The following is a 21,939-nucleotide window of genomic DNA, read 5'->3' on the forward strand; positions in this document are numbered from 1 at the left end:
CAGAGTAGGGCTTCTCTAAAGCACTGTACAGATCAAAGGTTAAGATGGAACTATGCCAATAGAAAACTCACACAGTGAAGTGAACAAACTTGACTCTGAAAGAAAAGAAGCAGGCAGAGATATCCCACTTTTCCTGGATTAAAGGTACCCCCCCCCCCCAAAAAAAAGGGGACAAAGCCTGAAAAGGGCAACAGGTAAAGTAGCTGCAGAAAGCCTAGGGCAACAGGCAGGATGAAGTCAGCAGATTCAAGGTGCCCAGAAGAAGAGAAGCATGTGGATCTGTCCTGGAAACCATAGCAGCCCCACTCCCCCATGCACACCCCTGGAGGGCAGGGAATATTTAATCTTATCTTCACAGTGGCTTCTTTTAGACTACCACCAATCTCTCATGCATAAAGACTACATTGGACCCGCCTGTGCAAACATTACTTTTAAAAGCCTTGTGAAGCCAGAAGAAGAAACCACCACATCCTGAAATAGAGCACTCCTCTCACCTGCTACAACAACATCCTAAGCCCTGGTTTCCTGTCCCCAGTGATGCTCCTTGAGTAACCAAAGAGGTTACTCATCAGTTAGCATCTAAGGGAGGGACTGGGGTGTCTGGCTTTTGTTCTTCAGAGCCAGCCACTGCAGAGCATTAAGAATCTTCATGTGGCACCATCTAAGCAGCACTGGTTTCTGTCTGCAGACTTTGTGCAACTGGAGTCATTTTCTATCTTGCTGACTCTGGAGGAGGACTTCCCAGCTAAGGAAAGTAGCTGGGAAGAGTGAGTCTGGCCAGTTCATTCTTTAGGATTCTTTGTTACTGCAGGCCTCCCCTGCTAACGTAGTGGAAAGACTTGAATGTTTGTTTTCATTGGAACAGAAATGATCTGCATAATGGGACACCTCAGGCATCTGAAGCCCTATCGATGTCAAGATTATGAGAAAGAGAACAGACACATCGCTGCCCTCCTCTGTGTAGCGATGCTCCCACAGCACACTGGGAAGTAGGGAAACTAGTTGCATGATTCAAACCACATGGAGCTTCAAAGTTCCTCTTCAAAATAGACATTTAAGAAGGAAATAATCACTGTGCTTGGATTTGATTCCACGAGTCTCTTCTGTGTACCTCAGTGAATGAAGTCATACAGAGTTCAGTGGAATGGTACATACTTCTTGAAGTTATCCATCAAGACTAAAGTCTGTTGATTCCAAAAACAATTCTAAGAATGCTTACACATGGGAGATAGAGACCCAGACTAGAACATTAAAGCTATTATATTTCTAAAATCACTTTGCCAGTTAAGCAAAACCTTTTCCTCTCATTTCATCTGAAGATGTTTACAAGCCAGAGCAACTGATTCTCCCAAAAGGCACGTGATAATGATTTTAATTCTTAATAATAACCCCAAGTAAAAATAATTGAGAAGGTAAGGAAAGTAGGCAGACAGATAATGAGTTTACTAGCTAACCTTTTGTGAATTCTTTCACGTTAGGGCTTAGGTAACTATAACTACAAAGCATATTTACACGAGGCACCTCTCAGTCAAAGCTATAAACTCTCTCTTCCGTAGTCAAAATAAACCTTATATTACATTAGCCTTTATACACTCAATACCGAGAAACATTCAGGGCACATTTAAAGTGTTCTTGTTCAAAAGTCACTTCGTTTGCTACATCTCTTTCATCTGTCACCTGTCTGCCACACCTTAAGCTGTGTGGAGATATTGTTCAGCTCTCATCTATGCCTTTGTCTGAGACTGCTTTATTGAGTCATCAGCAAACTATATCCTTGCCTGTCAGGAAAAATGTTTTTCACTGTTTAATTTTGCCTGATTAAATTTGTTTTCTAACACCTTCAGAGCGTTTTAGAAGAGTGGACCATTGCAAAAGACATGAACTGAGCATACCTCTGCCTTCTAGTCTGCCTCTTCAATCTGGGTATCTAAGACAACTCTACACAGAGATGCAACAAACTGTGTCCCTGGATGCCTCTCAAAGAAATCAAACGTAGAGTCCATTTCTGAGTTCTTGTCTGATGACTCCATTCCTCACATAAAACAGCAAGGAGAAGGGGGAAATCACAAGTGTGGTTCACAGCGGACCACATGATTGAGCCTACCAACTTCAGATCTCACTAGAGGGGCTTTCTCTTTGCATGACAACATTGCATTGAAACAGCTATTAATGTTTCTTTTTAAATGACAAGATTTCACATAGAACATTCTTTAAAAAAAAAAAAGTGGATCAAAAGTTATAGGGCTCAACACCCAAGGCTCTTTCCCTTGCAGGCTTACGGTTTGCAGTTACTGCACCTGTGTAGCCATGGGCTTTATTTAATCTTTTATGTCTTTCTCAGGCTTCCGTCCACCGTCTGGTTCAAAGCCAGACAGAATGACCTGCTGGGACTTATATCCTAGTGATGAAACGTGTTCAAATTGAAGCGAGTCATCATTTCTTTCACAGATGAGAATGGCTGAAAGGATTCTGTCCAGGAATCCAAACTTCAGATCAGACAAGGCTCAGGCATTGGTCAAGAGGGGGCTCTGCACTCTGGGGTCCATGTCTTTAGTGCATCTGGCCAATCACAGAAGACACTCTCTAGAGAGGAGGGGACTCCATGGCCCCCGGTTAAGATTAATTGATATGCCCTGGTACTGACTGAGAACAGCTACTGTGACAGGCATCATGTGTCTTAGCTGTGGAGTAGATAGGCTGGCAGATTCCCAGAGAGCCTGTGAGCTCCAGGGTACCCTGAAGCTTCATGGCTGCTGCACATCTGGACTCCTCCTTCGGTGAGAAGCAGAGGCTAGATGTTTGAGCATTTTGTTCTCTTACTCAATAAAACCTCTTCCAGACTGGACACACTTTAAAAGGAAATCACATGTTTCAGACAAACACCAGTTATGGAGAGATAGATACATTTATAGCACTGACCACTCTATTTACAATATCATCCACTTATACTCTGAAGACGCAGGATGGAGGACGGTGACAGAACTGTGACTGACTGTTTGTAGGCATTTGGCAAAAATACACTTATGTGTAACAGTTACTTTTTAAATTTTAAAAATGTTTACATATGTACAGTTGTCCTTGGATGCTAATATAAATATGAAAAGTAAAAAATAAAATAAAAATACATGTTTAAAGATAGCGTATGGGATATTGGCCTCTCAAAGCCTTACAGTCCTGCAGTCCTGCAGAAGAATCCTATATGCCTTAGCCTCTGCATGCTAGTTTCTATTATGAGATGTTGTTTCCTTATATATGGAAAACAATAAACAGAAGCATCATGCATGTGGCGTTACTGTTTGCAATGAGGATGTGTTTCAGAACGTTCCGTTCTGAATCCACTTCTGTCCCTCAGGAAAACCTGCTAAACTTGGGTCATGGGAGTTAATTTTATTGATATTCTACATATTTCTGTCATGCAGATTATCCATTAACATACCAATACCAGATCATAAATGATTCCATGTTGTAGTGTGACATTCCAGTAATTCTTTTTACCATTTGGTTAAAATTTAAGCCAATGACAAAAAAAAAAAAAAAAAAAAGTATGGTGTCCAGGTATGCCTGCTCCATGGCTTCCTCTCCTCTGGTATCTCAGAGGGTCCTGAAATCGCCCAGAGAGCAGATAGATTTGCAGTGGTTGCAGGTGGTGGGATTTCTATAAAAGTAGAAGTAAACAGTTTCGATGTGTCACGTGTAAACAGCTGTTCTTAAATGGATGTCTCCCATAGCTGCAAACAGAGAAAAGCAAAGTCATGTACCGTAATAGCAGAAAGTAGTCTTTTTAAGCTACAAAGGATTCCAACCAGTAATTATTTTGTATGTTCTTGTTTAATAATGGATAAAAGAAATACACAAACTCTGAGATCTCGCCTAAGCCTGACATTAACACCCCTTCTTTGTATGTGTTGCATGCATGCACATGGGGGCTGTGTGTGTGCATGTTCCCATGCACAGGTAGGTCAGGGGAAGACTTTGGATATTGTATTTTAGTGTCCCCTACATTACTGCCTTTAGACGGGAGGGTATCTCACTGGCCAGTGAATTACTGGAATCTGCCTGTCTCTGGCCTTCAGCACTGGCTCTACAGGTACATGCAACTATACTCAGCCTTTTATGTGGAGTTTGGGGATTCATATTCAGGCCTGCGTGCCCCCACAGCAAATTCCTTGCTCAGTGAACCATCTCCCAGCTCCCATATCAACTGTTCTAACAACTGCCACCTTCTGATAAACCAGCCAACCAACAAACATACAAAACTCAAAAAACAAAACACAAAAACAAACCTCTCACAACTCCATTTCATGTTACTTAAAATTTTGAATAAACATTACATATTAAAGTACAGAATTTTAAAATCATATTTTTAAACTGCCTATTTTTTATTATACCCAATAAAATGCCAAATAGAATACTGGTTCTCAATCACAGCTGTGTAATATGTGGGGAAAGTGTGTATGTGTGTGTGTGTGTGTGTGTGTATGTGTGTGTGTGTGTGTGTGTTTTATATGTGTACATGTTCATATGTGTGCACATGCTTTTGCATGTCTGTGCATGTTGAGAAGAGAGGTCAGTGTGAAGCACTTTTGTCTGTGATTCTCTACTTCTTTTTTAAGATATAGTCTCTCAGCAGAGCATGGGGCTCGTGGATTTGTCAGGAAGAGCTCGCCAGCAAGCTCCAGGGCTCCTCCTGCCTCTGCTTCCTCTCCAGGATTACAGGCACGCACCACAATCCCTGGCCTTTGCATGGGGTCTGGGGACTGGAACTAAGGTCCTTAAGCTTGCACAGTAAACATGTTGCCTGCTGAACCATCTCCCCAGTCCTAATCTGCAAAGGGTTTTTAATCCATTGCTCTGGTAGTGCAGCACACCAACTAAATCAGAGTCTCCCTGGGAGGGACCTGGGTTACACTGTTTGGAAGCTTTTCAGTTCCCCAAGTACACCAAGGCTTCACCATCCCGCCAACACAATCGCCATGTCCTACTTGTATAGACTTGTTAAGACTTATCTGTCCAGCTTTTAGTGATCTCTCTGCTTCTCCCTCCATCTTCCTCTCTTCTCCCCCCTCCTCCTCCTCTTCTTCTTCTCTTCTCCTTCTTCCTCCTTCTCCTCCTCCTCCTCCTTCTTTCTCTCTCCTCCCTCCTTCCCTCCCTCCCTCCGCCACTCTGTGTTTGTGTGTGTGTGTGTGTGTGTGTGTAAGTGACTCTGAGTTGTTCAAGGCAAATACAATTATAAAACATTACCTTAAGCCCCATAACTTTCATTCTGGATCTACAAGGGCCTAAAACACCTTCAGATACTAAAAAGTCTAAAAACTCAGAACCCTGTGCTGGATAAATGTATAGAATGCTGGATAAATGTATAAAGGCTGCAAAACCTTCACCTTTTCATATTTTCCCCTGGAGGAGCAACACCAGAAACAAAGTGGCCATGAGAGGCACTGGACGTCAGTGGTTGTGCTATTTAGTTCTACATTTCATCGAAACCTCCAGAGGCTGGTCTAACCCTGTAAACTCTATTCCAAATTTCACAAAACCAATGCACTGAGGGAATGCTGTGAGACAGAGCATACTAACAAAGATGTACAAGGGACCAAAGATTTATATAAAACTTCTGGTAAATTCTATTTTTATCAAATGGATGAATATCTCCATATTTGTTTTAAATTTGGCATTCTGGCTAAGAGTACTTGCTGATCCTACAGAGGACTGGAGTTTGAATCCCAGAACTCACATGAGTCTGTAACTCTAGCTCCAGGGCATCTAATGAAGTTTTCTTCTGGCCCCCAGGGACCCACACTCACATGCACACATCTTCATGGACACACACACATAATTAAAAATAATTAAGATAAACCATGTTAAAAATGTGGCTTTTTGTAGGAGGTGAGCGTGGCTCAGTTAGAGCATTTTTAAAAGCAAGTTAACAAGGCCCTGGGATTAAATCCTTACCACAAAATAATAAGTTACTGCTGCTAAATTTTACCATGGCCTTTGTAGTAGTCTTGCGATATTACAGGTTACTCAAATACCTTTCCTTTACATCTAAATTCTACCCCTGGAACTGTTGGAACATGGTCAAGAGAATGACCCATGGTAAATAATGCCTTAGGGAGCTATGTGAGAGATTCCAGGGGAAAAGGCAGAGGGCCTTCTACCTCAGGTGCATTCTGTTCCTGGTTGTTCTCGGATGTGATGTCATGCCTCCTGCGACAAACAATTACATTCAATTTATAAGACATGTTTATTCTTGGTGGATGTCAGAACACAGCTACAGAACCCACTCTGGTTACTGTACCCTGAATCTGGATATGGCCTTCTGCCTTGCTTGCCTGGAGTCTCTCTCACACTTCCCCAAGGCACTGCTCACCACGGGTCATTTGTTTGACAGTGTTCCAACAAGTACCAAGACACTGACCTGGTTTCTGCCATAGGTTCCGGTTTCTGAACTTCTATTGAATTGTAACAATCCTGAGAGGCCTGAGCGATCGAAATGGACACCAAGAGGGAACTAACTCACTTCGACTTTAGAACTACAAGGCAGGGGCACTAAAAAGATTTTTCAAAAAGCCTCAAAAAGCAAAACACACCCCCCCCTTTTCAAACCTAGTGTTGAGTAAAGCAATAATTAAAAACAAAGACTTTATGAAGTAATAGGCTGGGTATAGTATACGCCTTCAATCCCAGCACTCAGGACGCAGAGGCAGGAGGATCTCTTGAGTTGAAGCCACCTTACAGAGAGAGTTCCAGGACAGCCAGCGCTACACAGAGAAACCTTGTCTCAAACACACACATGCACACACACTTAATGTATATAAAATATCTGCATAATATATGGGTATACATTACTTTGTACATGTTTCCAATTATATTTCTTAATTGTTTTCAAAGTAGAAAACCCAGCTCTTTTAAAAATTGTGAACCCAGAACTAGGCATAATGGTGCATGTTAATGATTCCAACAGTCAGAGATGAGGATTCTCATGAAGTTGAATCCAGTCTGGGCTACGTAACAAACTTCTGTCTCAAAACAAAACAAACAAAACCAAACAAAACAAAACACAAAAAAAAAAACCCACAAAAAACCACCACCACCACCAAACAAACAAAACAAAGACAAACAAATGAGAAACAAAGGGATGGACAAAAAAGTAAGCTCCAAGATTCCACCAACACCCAAGTATAAAGCAGTGACGTTGCTAGGTACCCTGGCGCTCTGACGGCCCACTGTCTTTCCCTCGTCAGGAAGCGGAGGCATTGGGTATGGGTATTTTCTGCTGGAGGCAATAGACCCAGTTGATGAAGAAGGAGACTTGGCAGGTGACAGGGTCCTGAGATGTTGAGAGTACAAACAATAAATATCATGTCATGCCTGGTATCATTTTTCACATTTCTAAAGCAAAGCATCACTAAGCACCTATAGCAAAGCTTTAACTACCTGGGGGTACAACTGTCATTCTGAAACTGGAATGCTGTGATTTTAGCACACCAATGGAATGTTTAACTGTTAGCTATACAGAATCATTCTTTTAAACTACAAAGCCAATAATGAAATTTCATTTACAATAAACAGTTAACCTGGAAAAGGGGGGGAGGGGAATACTCTAAGCGCTTATATCAGTAAATTAATTAAGCAGTCTATTTTATTTTACCACTAAAAATGCTTCTCTAAGCTCAATAATATCAAATAAGACCTGAAAATCCAACCATGGATATGTTCATTGGTTGCGAAGTCATACTCTAGTTTACAAGAAACTCATGCATTCAGAGGCCAGTGTGTTAGTTGTGAAGAACAGAGGAAAATAGAGGTCGTAATAACAAATTAGTAAACATGCAAGCAGTGAGGAGTGCAGAGGGCCAGCCGAACAAAGTCTGATGAGAACATACAAAAACAGTCTACTTCATCCCTCAGTCAGCACTGCCAGGAAAGCTGTACACATAAGTGGTTTGATAATTCTATTGCAATTGAAATCTTGTGACTGTGCTGAGCACACTAGGAGAGACTTGTCTGTGAGAGTCAGAAAGGAAAACCACTGAGCTGCCTATGGCACTATCTTCTATCTCACAGCTTCCTCTGCTGTGACTTAACAGCCTCGTACTACAGCGATCAGATTAAGTACTGGACAGGAGAAGGCTCCCCTCACTTTCAAACTAATTCTCGTTTTTAAGATGCAGAATTCAACTGAACACTTGAAAATACATTTCCCTGTATACTCTGAGGTCCAGATAAACGTTCTTAATTGATTTTTAAAAACCAGGAGTGGCCCCACTCACTCCTAATGCTTCTGTTTTCGAAAATTATTCAGGATAGCTCCCTATCAGGAACTGCTGGAAGGCAGTCAGGCCGCTGTTTGGGCTTCTCTTATACTACGCTCTGGGAGGGTGAAAGTAAGGAACTGAGAGTAATAGGACTGTGATTTCAGTTCTACCCGAGCACATACTGTGTGTGTGCCTTGTGTGTGTGTGTGTGTCTGAGTCAGTGTGTGTCTGTCCGTATGAGTATGTGTCTGTCTGTGTGTATTGTGTGTGAGTGTGTGTCTGTGTGTGTCTTTGTGTGTGTCTGAGACTGTGTGTGTGTGTCTGAGTCAGTATGTGTCTGTCCGTATGAATATGTGTCTGTCTGTGTGTATTGTGTGTATGAGTGTGTGTCTGTGTGTCTGAGTCAGTGTGTGTCTGTCTGTATGAGTGTGTGTCTGTCTGTGTGTATGAGTGTGTGTTTGTGAAGACATGCAAGTGCACATAAGTACATGTGCATGGTGTATGTGTGTATGTAGGACAGAAGTCAACCTCCACTGTTCCTCCTCAGACACAATCTACTCTATCTTTTGAGATTGTGTCTTACAGGCCTAGGGCTAGGCTGCTTGGCCATTAAACACCTGTCCCTGTCTCCCAAGAGCTGGGATTACAAACATGGGGCTCCATTTTTAGCTTTTTTATGTGGGTTCTGGGGAACAGAACTCAAGAACTCAAGTAGCACAAATAGTGTACTACCAACTGAGCTATTCCCTAAGCTCCTGCTATATGCTTTTATAATTTAAAAACTAAATAGTTTTTTTTAAGTATATTAAAAGGTAGGATTCAATGTACATGAGTGTAAAACTTGCATTTATATGCTTCTAAAATGGACCCAATGTAGCTTTTTAGCAAAATCATTGTAAGATTTAAAAGAATCTATGTTCAGGAAAACTTTCAGATATACAAACAAATCTCATTAACTAAGGTCATGGAAATCAAGTCCTCATTTTATTTGCTGTAGTAGGCACAAGTGTGTGTGTGTGTGTGTGTGTGTGTGTGTGTTCATAGCATGAGTTGTTAGCTTATAGTGTCATAGACATTTAGGCCTAGCTCAAATGACCAAGGCTGTGCATTGAAAACCATTCCACTCACTGAGCACCCAGCCTTGTCCTAAAATACCTTGCCATGGGCACAAACAATAGTAGTTAAAACAAAACAAACTGCAAGTGTTCTTCAGAACCCCACAGAAATGGCTCTACATTGCTTCTCACTATAGAACTTCAGGTAATTCATACTTAGACCCTAAAGGGAAGAAAAGAAACCAGGCAGGGCATCCTCAGTGGGAAAAGACAGGAAACAGATTCATATGGGCACATAGAAAAGAGACCGGAGCAGGAATCAAAATAAAAGGGGAGAACAAGACAGACTCGGTTAGAAAAGAAACTGGCAATCTACCACAACTGCCCAAGGAAGATATTTGATTCTAATATGGCTTTCGCTCAGCTAAGTGTCAGCCAAGCTCATTCACTTACAAAGCAAACTGAATTTTGGAATAAGTATTAGCCATTTACCTTTGTGACATTTTTTTTAAACCATAATAACTACACTAGGAACACCATAGAATTACGTAATGAAGCTGTGCATGTGTGCCAATGGACTGTGGTGCACCTTGGGCATATATCAAACGTCTGTGCCTCCTGCTTGCAAATCACAGAAGAGGGACCCAGGGCCACTCCTTATTTGCTTGTGTTCACGTGGTGCTAATTTTATAATAATCTGCTCCAGAAGGATTTAAGTGTCTTCAGCTTCCTTAACCTCTATGAGTTGACAGGAATCACACAGAAATCGCTCAGGGAACAGATCTGGGAGTCAGAGCCACACTTCAGTTCTGCTGCTGACTTTCATGGGCTGTGCTACCCTTGGGTAACTCTTTGTAAGCCAGGTTTCTGCATCCACAGAAAGAAGCCAAGAATACCTACAACGTGTAAGCTGAGAAATAGATATTAGTAGCTATTTGGAACCTCAGGTTCTACAATTCCCTTACATGGTTAATGTGGTTTTCAGAGATCATGAGAATGGACTAAAAACTGCTGATGAAATAAATGCATAGTTAATTGGCTACATTTCTGTTGGTTAATTCTATTTTGGACCAGTATGCTGCAGTTGCAAACTCTCCATTACAGTTTGAATATCACCAATCCAACCCCACATGGGTGATTATGAAGGTTGACCTTTGCACTCAGCTATGGAACTAAAAAATGCTGATGGAATGCATAATTAGTTGGCTAGCACTCAAAAGCATAAATATCCCCTGGGGACATGAAAGGTGGTGTCCCCCAAGGTACTGCTCCCAGGATCAGGGGTGGTGAGCCAATGCTTTCTCTATGATTTTATGTGTACTTTTTCAGTGGCCTGAATCCATGCAGAGCACAGTTGTTAGGGCAAGCACTGTCATAGGAGAGCTGGGTAAAGGAGCATGGCTGCCGCTCACCTGTAGGTTTTACCAAGTGTCACTGTAGCTCTTGGATAGTACATTTCTGTTGGTAGACTCTATTTTGGACCAGTTTGCTGCAGTCACAAACTCTCCACTACAGTTTGAATATCACCAATCCAACCCACTTATGAAGGTGACCTTTGCCCTCAGCTGTGGTTGTGCCAAGAGAGCTCAAGTACAAGGTTGGTGAATCCAAGCCTAGGTGTGAACACACTAGGCATATGGGGGCACTGCTTTGGATAGAGAGTTGGGTGGAATCCTCTCTATTGTGTTGGAATCATGGTGCTCAGAGCTCAGACTTATTTTAATTATTCACTACTGCTACCAAAATTTAGAGTTGAGCTTCAAGTGTTCCCAGCACAACCCTTAATTAATCAAAAAGGACAGTTAAGTCACAACTGTCCACTGAGGTTTGCCATTTAACAAAAAAAATACAGATTTTTCATAGTTAATTCCTAGTGTGATGTCTCATGTCAGAAGATGAGATAACAGAACCAACTAGCACTGCTCCCACAGCTTGGCTCGTGCATCCAGGGGCGCGGAAGCATTTCCTTGTCCAAATGGTGCTCAGTCATGCAGCTTCTGGGCAGACTCGGGGGACCGGCTTTAAGAAATAGGGGCTCTCTTGAGTCACATCAACTTCTCAGTTCAACCAGGGGAGGTGAACAGACTCTTCCGGGGTACCATTTAACAAATGACTCCTGTAGAAATGCTAGGTCAATTCAGAAATAAAAGTCCTAACCTATGTAGGACCAAACTCATCCAGTTTTGAGTCCATGGATGGTACAAATTACAATCTGCCCACAAGCCTGATAAAGAGAAAGGGGAAAAATAGGACTGCAGATGAGCCAAGATTCCAAATAACATCAAAATCATCTTACCTGTCTTGTTGATGTGGGCCATCTTGGGAGCTACATATGAAGGTGGGATGTTTGAATGTAAGTGTGTGTATCTGAGGCTCAGCATGGGGAAGTGTTGGGTAAGCAGAGGACAGGGAAGGAGAGGAAGATGGGCTCTAAAAGCAGGATATATTTTTGTGAGCAGGCAGGAGTTATGCTGTCTTTAGGGTATACGCAAAAGTTATGGATCAAATTAAAATGCAGGTAGGTCTAATCATTTTCTCAAACTATACATGACTAAACTAAATGGTACACTGGAAGAGAAAGTCCACCGTATATAGGTGCTGAGAGTTAATAGACATAGCACATTTTCATATCCATTTAGTGCTGACCCAAGTTGTGGCATAAGTAATGTGAACTCAATTGTGCTCAGAAGAGGTAGCGACCGAGTCCTTTTCTTCTTTGCATTAGTTTCCACAAAATAGTAAGATGTAAAGTGGACATCTACCGCTGGGTAACCATGTTATAAAGAGGGGGTAAATGACACAGAGAGGCCTAGCAGATGTTTTCTAATTTGTAATATGAACTTCAGGGAATTGAGGAACGTGACCAGTTTTTAGAATGTAGGAAGTTGCCATTGTTAGTCAAGAGTGTTTTCTATCTGTTCCCTGCTTCTGAAGCATAAAAACAATCCCCACCATTTGATTGAGAAGCCATAAGGGACTCTTCCCAGCACAGCCCTCACTCCTAGCAAATGGTTCTACAGGACAGGCAAAGCTCGGCTAACTACAAGTTATGATCAGTACGATCACTGCATTATAGGATCAATAATATCACAACCATCTTTCCAATCTGACCAAATCATTATTTCTGCTTGAAATAACATTCCAGTTTAGTTTCTTTGCAAGTGTTTTCCTTGCGTTTTTCTATGCACTCCTATGCACTCTTAGATAATAAGCAGAAAAAATATATTATGAAAACGTTTAGGTTATGGAAATTATATCATTGAGGTTAATAGTGCTTCTTTATTAGTGAAAGGTATGTTTCATGCCCATAGAACACTACATAGCATACAATGAGGAGAAAGCTACTTAAATGCTCAAGAAGGTGACAGGGCAGGGACATGCACTAACGGCAACCCTTTCAAATGGCTTCATTTGAAATATTCAGAAGAGAACTAGGCTCGCTCAAGGAAGCCAAATACATCAAAAGGCAGCAAATGAATGTGGCCCCTTTCTACCTATAGGAACTTGTATTAGGAGGTGAGACAGAGAGAGAGAGAGAGAGAGAGAGAGAGAGAGAGAGAGAGAGAGAGAGGCACCAGTCACACTACAGTACTTCTATGTGCTGGGAGAGTGTTAAAGGGAGATAAAAGTAATTTATAAAATACCTAAAGTACGGTCCTTCAGTGTTTTTATTCACATCTTCTACCCACTTAGCTACATTATAGTCTCTTTTGAACCATGGGTTTAAATACCTGCAGAGAGCAATGGAAGGAACAAAGAAAGCAGAACAAGATAGAAAATCTGAAAATACAGAGCACAAGCTTAGCCAGGATGCTTTCACCCTCCAAATGCAAGCAGCTATGGCAGATAAACCAGGGTGGACACTGGGTGGACACAGGGCAGTCTATACAATGGCAGAGGAGGAATCGTCTCAGCTACAAGGTGCAAGGCATTCATTCTATCATGTATTACATTTCGAGGAAAGCCCCTTCCAGTGACTTCCCACTGTGAGTCAGCAAGTCTACTTCAGTCACTTCAGTCAGAAGTCCCATTTGCCCATTGCAAAAGCAGCTTTCTCTAAGCCTCCACTCAATTGGCTCCTTGCTTCTCAAATTATATTGGTGCTTTTTGAAAATATTCAGGACAGCTGCAATTCTAATCTGGTATTTTGGCAGACAATTTAAAGGAGCCATGTTCCCCTTTTAGGTTACAATTGCTTTTCTACAAGACCACTCTTCTTCTCTCCATAACAGAGTCAAAGCAGGAATCAACTTGAAGTGCTCTCCTGCTGGCTTCTGTACCAAACAAGAGATGTCCTGTAGTGTGATCCTGGAGTCCCCAAGCACATAAACTGCAGTCTCAGTGGGCCTCCATGATCTTGAAGCTGGGGAATGATTTAATGGAAGCCCCAAGGCTCCTTCCTCCTCTTTGGGCACTCCAGACTAAAATGTTCATGGGTGCGTTGAGAAATGCCCTCAGAAGTTGCTTTCCAAAAGAATGGCTGCCAGAGAGTAATGCTAACACCTCCCTGGTGGACCTGGCACCAGCTCCATCAGGATGACCGTGCAAATCTCAAAGGCAGTAAAACTGGAGGTATAGTTGTTGTTTGCCACAGAGTTCCTTTGACTTATACTGTGGAGCTAAACAAGAACACATCCCTTATGATTTGCCCTTACAAAACCATTAATTTGACCATTGAGCACTGGAAGGTTATGGAGGTTTACTGGGATTTCTTATCTGAAAAAGAAGTAGCTCCCATGTGCTGTTTCCATAAGACTTATTTGAAGGTCCCATTTCCATAAGACTTATTTGGAAACAGGTCTGGTAAAATTATAAAATTTTTAGTTAAGGTTTGTTTCTCTCCCTCATATCCAGTCAGAGTTACTTATAAATATATTTAAACCAAAAACCACTATATTTCCAGTTATATTTTAAAATCATGTTATTTCTCCACAGCCATTTCCCTTATTGTTAGCCATAAAGAAGATACTCTACAAAACAAAAAAGACTCCACCCTGAAAGAAGGGTTCGGTTGATGTTTATGCTTATGAGACCATTTTTGCCATGGTGTGTCTCCAGATTCAGGAGGAACTCACGTTAGTTTTGCCTTTAGCCACAAACATTGACAGCTTGCACTTTTCACAGAGATAGGCAATTAAAACTTGCATGAACATTCCCACCGAGACGTCAAACAGAAAGGAAAAGTCAAAAAGCAAGTGCAATCGCTGATGATAAAGTGAACGGCCTCAGAATAACTATAGACAAGCCCATGCAGCCGTCATCAGGTGAGACCCTGCCACACAGCACATTCAGTTTCCCACAGGCAGGAAGCCACTTCCTGGGGGAAACCTTTGTTCCTTTCACTGACAATCTTCAAAACTCAAATGACAGGTGCTATGGCTGATCCACGAACGTTCCAAACACATACCCTGACTTATATATGATGGACCTTTACCTCTGCTTCAGAGCTGCGCTATAGCGAGCTCTGGGGGCCTGCCATGGTAGCTAGAAAGATGGGCCTTTATCAGACTATAATGACCCTGCCTACGTGACTTGACTTAGCGTGGCTTGTTAGTGCAACATGCAAAAAATAAAAAATAAAATAAAAAAAATGCATTGGACAGGATAGGAGAGCCTCTTTGTGTTCTCCAGGACGGAAAGCCAGAGGAAAATCAGCTGGTGCTGACTGGGCTAGGAGTACCACTGAACAGATATGGGGGCTCAGTCAAAGATCAAATGACCCTGCTCTCAGCCAAGGAAGGGACTTGGAGGGAGATTACGTGGCAGCCCAGCATGGGGGGCAGGTGGAGACTGACCTGTGATCCAGACTCCCTGTCTGGGGGCTGTCAGAGCCCCCTGGGCTTATGCCTTGGGATGGGATTGTCTGGGCGAGGGAGTGCCCAGGCTCGGGTGCTTGGGGCTCCCTCCTGTAAAAACACAATATATAATACAAAGTCTAAGCCAAAAAAATTATATCATGCACAACAACATGGAAGATGCAAAATCTTTGAGTGGGAAAACAATATAACCATTTAGTGTTTTATTTTTTTTAAACTTACATTGCATGCATGAACTTGGGGTGCATGTTTAAATTCAGGCCCAATTTTTCATCATCCTTTTGGATGATGTGGTACTAAAGGGGATGATGAAATAACAGACCTGAAATAGTTCTTATTATGAAAAAGAAACAGGATGTGCTTCCTGTGGTTATGCTCATTCTGCTCCTAGGACACTCACAGAAATGGTAGTAGTAGCTCCTATCATAATCGTGTTGTATGACTTATATATGGGAAGTATAAAAATTGCTAAGATAAGTCTTGGTATGCTATGTATCAGAACTTCATATTTTCCATGTGTGTGTTTGTGTGTGTGTGTATGTGTGTGTGTGCAGACAGTTTCCATACAAGAAAGCTTCACAGATTTGACTCCAATTAATTAACATGAGTCATGTAGCCAAATTCAGAAAATTCTGAAAAATGAGGCAACCTTTCTTCGTCACTAAGAAATTTCTATTATACTCTCACACACTAAATATTAGAACTTAATTATAGCATAGGCAAGATTAAAGGATATCCATAATATAATTTTGTCATGAGATAAGTAGAGTTCTATTCATTTTTAAAAATAAATGATTGCCTTAGAAAATACATGAATATTGCTGAATACCAAATGCTCTCTGACTCCTGAACTCGCAGCTTTAATATCCTGCTGAGCTTTTCTTTTCACTTCGGAGCTGTCAGAGTCTATCTATAGAAATACTGTTAGAACACTGAACAGTACCAAAAGGAAGTTCCATAGAGCACCTCACAGTTGTATCTGTGATCTGCAAGGAGGCTAAGCTAAGGAGCCTCTTACCACGTGGCCTCATGCAAACCAAACCAAACAACATTCCAGGAAGAGTTTATCTGCAGTGAGCCCTAAAGCACCCAAGCACCCCGGGGATGCAGAAGATAAACTCTAGTAGATTAGTTATTTGTGATGGAGTTCTAAAATGCCATTCTGGACCATGCAATGGTATCACTTGAAACTGCTATTATTTCTAAGGTAAAAGTATCCTCTATTAAATGTTGATAAGACACTTACAAGACACTACCATTCAGGTGCAAGGTCCACATGTCAGGGCAATGTTATTATTCCTAGACTGGAAAGGCTAACATGAGTGTCTAATAAGCAGTTAACAAACACCTGCTACTCGATTTTCCTAAGGAATACGGAGATCCTGAGAATAATAACTACCACTAGAGTGAGACAGGAACACAACAGTCTAGGAGCCTTGGAAAGAGCAAAGGTAATCACCTGCAGAGGGCAAGTCAGTGGAAAGAATTCTAAGGGTGGGCCTCACCCTATGGAGGGGGATAAGGGTTTGTGGAGTCTATGTCTTGCTTACACTTTCTTAAGTGAAGAAAGAAACAACACCAAAAATTGCATCATGCTTATTTCAGTATAAAGGACTTTAAGTGTAACTTTCGACCCCCCCCCCTTAAAAATGTGGCTATCATTTAACACAGGGTTGCGTTGGTGACAATGATTCGGGTAAAGAGCAAGTTTAGGTAGGTGGCCTTTCGAATGTCGTCAGAAGGACAACTTAAAAGGGAAGCTCATTCCATTAGTCTGAGAGAATGCTTAGATAGCAGCTATGGACCTCAGAGTGGCTTCGGACTGTGAGCACTGGCATGCTCTAATACAGTGTCTCCCTTGTGCTTCCAGGGGACAGGAAGGGTGACCCTTTGAAATGGCTGGACCCCAGTGATGAGAAGAAAGGAAAGCTATCATAATCCCCTTCAAAGGAAACCAAAACACCACAATGGCAGGTGACTGGAGGAAAAGCCCGCGGCAAGGGTGAGACCCCACTATCAGTGAATATTGGTATGGGCACAGTTGCGGAGATGCCTATGTAAAAGAGAAAAGCCAAGGTTAATTTTTATAGGGCAAAGAGAAATAAAAAGACAAAACCAACTCCAGAGGCATGGAAGGTGATTCTTTGACTCTCTGATTATTTAACACTAAATACACAGAACCTTTCCCATTAAAAGTACAACTTACTCAGTTGAGTTAGATCGAGGTCTAAATCTTTTCCCTCTGATTTTCTTTTTGTTGCCTCCCATGTTACCTGAAAAAGAGCATTTACAGTTAAATATTCATATAAATAATTGTTTTGTGTCTTATTGTATGGTATTTGTAGAGGGCGTAGTTTATAACCAGAATTACCTCAGAACGCGGCTTCTGAATCTGAGGACCCTCTAATGCGTCCTGCCTACATTGCTACTGAAGCCCTCATTTCCCAACAAGGAAATGTCAAAGAAAAACAAAAGCAAACAGCTAGTCTTTCATGCTAAACCTCTTTGTTGGTAGAAGAGCTGAATTGCTTATGGGAAAGAACACATTTCACAGGTCTCCAGAATACAGGTCTTACATTCTGAGCACTGTTCACTACCTTGCCAGGAGTTACTGCGAGGTCTCCCATTTTCACAGATGTCTGAAATATGTTTTGTGTCTGGAATCCTTTCACTCCAAGAATGAGAGAGTCCATTTGACCTGAAATTAGAAGTATTTACATATTGTTCAAAAATATATCAGATAAATGTTTTGGAATCACTAAGCAAAATTTCTGAGCATTACTGTGCATTAAAATAAATAAATAATAAATAAATAAATCTGGAATGAAAGAATGAAGAAAACATGAGGGTCTTCATGAAGAAGGCAGAATTACACAACATTCAATTTAAGAAAAGTCAAATACAATGGAACCCCATTACAGTAATCATAAATGAGAAAGTATCCAGATGTAAAACAAGCCAATTTACATTCTCCAGAACACAGCAACCGCAGAGCAAATTCTGCAAGTATTAAAGTCACATAACCCCAGTGGCAGGGTTATAATGGGGTACCACCATAGATGTTTCTTAATTGTAAAGCAATGATTTCCATTCAGATATCATGAGAACATGGACTTTTAAGAGAGTACATAAAATTTACTCAGCTGAACCTTGCTAACTTCATTAAAGCAATAGACAGGTTTAAATTGATAATATTATTATCTGAGAGATGGTATTTTTCTAAACAAATATGGCCCTGATGAACATAATGCATGTTAGGTAACTGTCTGACAACTGAAATGAATCAGATATTTATCATGGAGACATCTCTCACAAAGCCCATGCACCATTGAGCCCTCTGCTGTTTCTATCCTACCGTTATTAAATGGATTATCTATAAGAATCAGCACACCTACCTTATGCCAGAAAGAAAAAGAATTGCAACAAACGTAATCTAAAGTCTAATAATTTGATATGCTGTTGACTGACTAAACATCAGAACCTATAGTAATATTTTACAAACTCTGGGGATTACTCCCACGTATCTTAAAGCTCCTTTAGGAACTGTGGAAAATAACATTATGCTTGAGCCACGTTCCCGAGAAACATCCTGACTAATTACTAGTAACAGCAGCTGGAAAAGGACTGTTCTGACCAAAAGCAAACAGAACTTGGCACAGTTAGCACAGCTACTTTCCTATGCTGGAACTTTTTCAACATAATTTTCTAATTGCAAGTAATTCATATTTGGTACAAATGTATTTAATTTAAATATCTGTACTCGACCAAGAAAATATTTATATCAGAGAGTGCTCACAGATACTCAGTCATCTTCTCTTAGCCAAGAAGTCCTCACTAATAGATTAAAAGAGTAATGTCTATACTCTGTAAAGTGTATGCTATAGGATATACTCCCAGACTCAATAGTAGCACTGCTTTTGATTTGAGTTCTGTTATGTAAGGAAATGTGCTTACGAAAGTTCTCAGGGATTAACTGTTCTGTGTTCCTTCATATTCAGTGCCTAAAGACTGAGCACCATGTGGATGGTTTTACAGATCATCCACTCAACACAGACTATCAGAAGAGACCATGTTGCCTCTTAATAAACTTGTTCCGTCAATGTGCCCAGAGTTGAGGGAATCATCTGAAATTTTTTCTCCATCCTTTATACCTCAATGGAAACTTAATATTTTTTTCTATAAGAATATCTTAGTTCCCTTTAATGTGAAGGCAGGTCCCGCCCTGTGAAACCTCCTATTTATTTTTTTTCTAATCATTTACTGTTAACTGGTTATACAGCATGCAGACTTTTAAAAAGTGTCAGACATCTTAAGATGCTAGGACAAGAAAGTATCATTAGAGTTTGAGACATAAATAATATAGTAATCCTACCTATGCTATTATAAAACTTGGGCAAATATCAATCATACTTAATTTTTCAACTAAGATGAAAGTTATAAGGTCTACATTGCAGAAAATCATAATATTAAATATATGATTCACAGAGAAGCAATCTTTTTTCACAGCAAGCGTAGCTTTGAAATATACAACATTAAATACTATTCAATGCAGCACTTATATTGCCAGTCTATCTTAATTGCCTTTACTGAAGCATGACAGTACCCTTTTTCTTTGACTACCAAGCATGACATAAAGCTCACCATGTGAAAATATTTTCAATACAATGCTTAGTTTCTTGAGCCATGTGCAACATGATGGGAAAAACCCTGCGGTTTCTCCCTGGATTTTGAGTCATTTTATTTTGTTTCAATTCTGTGGCCTAATTTTTTTTTTTTAATAAAACACAGGTTCTGAGCATAGGACATTTTGAAGTAGAGCAATCAAAGAACAAGGGATACTATTTTAACATTCAAGAAAGAAGGAAGAAGTAATCAAACCTGCTGCAAAATAATGAAATGTTCTGACTAATGGAATAATGTGTGATGGAACAGGTGGAAATCTGAAAATGCGACAGAAAAGCAGACCTCTTCTTAGAACTAGATGCTGAGTTTGTGCTGCCTCCGGGAGGAAAGTCGCTATAAAAAGAGTCGCCATCGCCAGGCTTTTTTACATAATCTCCCTGGGGTAACTGTCTAAGGCATAATAAACATTTCAGAGTCAGAAAACAAGACACACACATGAACACAGACATATACAAATATTATTTCAAGAAAAAGGGAGGGGAGGGATAATGGTCTACATGATCAAATCTACAACACATGAGGTTATTAATCAATGCGACAAATTCAACTCATTCCAGCTGTGGAGGTCAGAAATGTAATCATGGAGACTTTGTAGGCTGGGTGAACAAAGCCTTTTTTTTTTCAGGAGAAATATGGAAAGATGAGTTATTTTTAATGCAACCTCATTCTACCTAGAGATGTTAACTACAATAGCTTCTGTCTCTTAAAATGATATTGAAGTCGTGTTTGCACATTCCTTGCTCCAATAAAGCAGGGCATTATTTTTTCAAATGTGATGAATAAATTCTTTATCATTTTAAATACACTATCACCTTGATTTGGTTTTGAAAGACTGCATTGCTTACTGGTATTCTATAATTAAATCCAAATCAAACCTCATTGGAATTTGGTGTTCAGTTTGCCGCTTCATTATTTAAAGGAAGGTTAAACGAATCAAACTTGCATCAAAGCTACAACTTTATGCCAGACAGCAGAATGTGTGAAGGGATGTATTAGAGGAAGAAACGGTTGAAGAGTAGCTGAGCTTCTTGGAGGACTATGGAAAAGCATCTATGACAGATGGTGGCCACAGTTGGCTATCTCCACCATAGCAGGAGGGAAAGGCAGGACCATCTGCTTAACCTGGGCTGCAGGAATTGAAGCCATTTGTCTCTTTATAAATGAGTGAGGAAGTCTCAGTACCTCTCCTACAAGAACTGGAAAGACACCTTCAATACCCCCCAACCCCCAGACAACTCTGCCTACAGCCAACAATCAAATCATTTAATGCATGGCCTCAAACAGCCAAATGCATCCAAATCTTGATCACTTTCGCTCATGCTATAGGTGGAGGTGTCAAAAGCTAGGGACAGACTAAGGATTTCCGACAGGTACACATCAATAAGTCTCCAACAAGCATAAGTTCGTAAGTCCCTTCCCAATTCAGTTCCTGTGAGTTACCCTGACTGTCTGCCTGCAGATGCTAAGCTTTAACTCTCACATCCCCTTTTCAGACGTTCCCTTGATAATACTGATTCCTATGGTGTTGAGATGTTAAAATGCTTAGTTGCTTCTGACTAAACATCCTCTCCTACATCATCTGGATAACTTATACTCATAGATTACAAATCTGGAAAAGATTGCTCAGTTGATACAAATAAAGCATGGATTTTAGTTTTACCCTGAGTGATCTTTCTCTAGCTCTCCATACAATAACTAAGGGGGAAAAGTTTCACTAAACTAGTTTCTAAAACTAGCTCCAACCTTGACTGACAGAGGTATCCCCAAAATAATGGAATCAGATGTGGAGTTAGAAAAGTCCCAGTTTAATATAGTTCTAGGATACTTCTTCCTTCACCATTCTGGCCACACTGTAAAAGTGACTTTACCCTAAAAGTATCCAGAACGCTGGTATTACTTCTTAGCAGTCACCTTAAAACCCCACAAGGAATAGAAGTAACTTCCCTAACACGGTAATGCCAGTAACACATGATCAATTTCTTCACAGCTTTCTTGAGAGTTTTGGACATCCTTCACTGTCTGAACACTTACCCTTTCTACAGTACCCATTATATGTTAGTAGACCACTACTTCTCACTTACCCTTTCTACAGTACCCATTATATGTTAGTAGACCACTACTTCTCACTTA

At 40.7% G+C, this 21,939-nt stretch overlaps 1 protein-coding gene across 11 annotated transcripts in view; it reads right to left on the reverse strand.

Annotated features, from left to right (window-relative positions):
* Positions 1-3,570: 3,570 nt before the first annotated feature.
* Positions 3,571-21,939, reverse strand: part of Adam22 (ADAM metallopeptidase domain 22) — an 86,178-nt gene continuing 67,809 nt past the window's right edge. For 2 of the 11 annotated variants that reach the window (XM_029477324.1, XM_029477322.1), the window contains 7 exons: positions 17,724-17,824; positions 17,333-17,399; positions 15,106-15,216; positions 12,955-13,041; positions 11,607-11,636; positions 7,204-7,327; positions 3,617-3,728 (listed from right to left, as the gene is read on the reverse strand). In XM_029477324.1, the coding sequence (XP_029333184.1) occupies positions 3,708-3,728; positions 7,204-7,327; positions 11,607-11,636; positions 12,955-13,041; positions 15,106-15,216; positions 17,333-17,399; positions 17,724-17,824 (541 nt within the window). In that variant the 3' untranslated portion in view covers positions 3,617-3,707. Of the gene's footprint in view, positions 3,729-7,203; positions 7,328-11,606; positions 11,637-12,954; positions 13,042-15,105; positions 15,217-17,115; positions 17,180-17,332; positions 17,400-17,723; positions 17,825-20,004; positions 20,200-21,939 lie in introns of those variants that run through there. The other 9 variants (XM_029477321.1, XM_021163949.2, XM_029477320.1 and 6 more) reach the window with 9 other exon arrangements.

This window comes from Mus caroli, chromosome 5 (genome assembly GCF_900094665.2).
Source record: "Mus caroli chromosome 5, CAROLI_EIJ_v1.1, whole genome shotgun sequence".
NCBI lineage: Eukaryota > Metazoa > Chordata > Mammalia > Rodentia > Muridae > Mus > Mus caroli.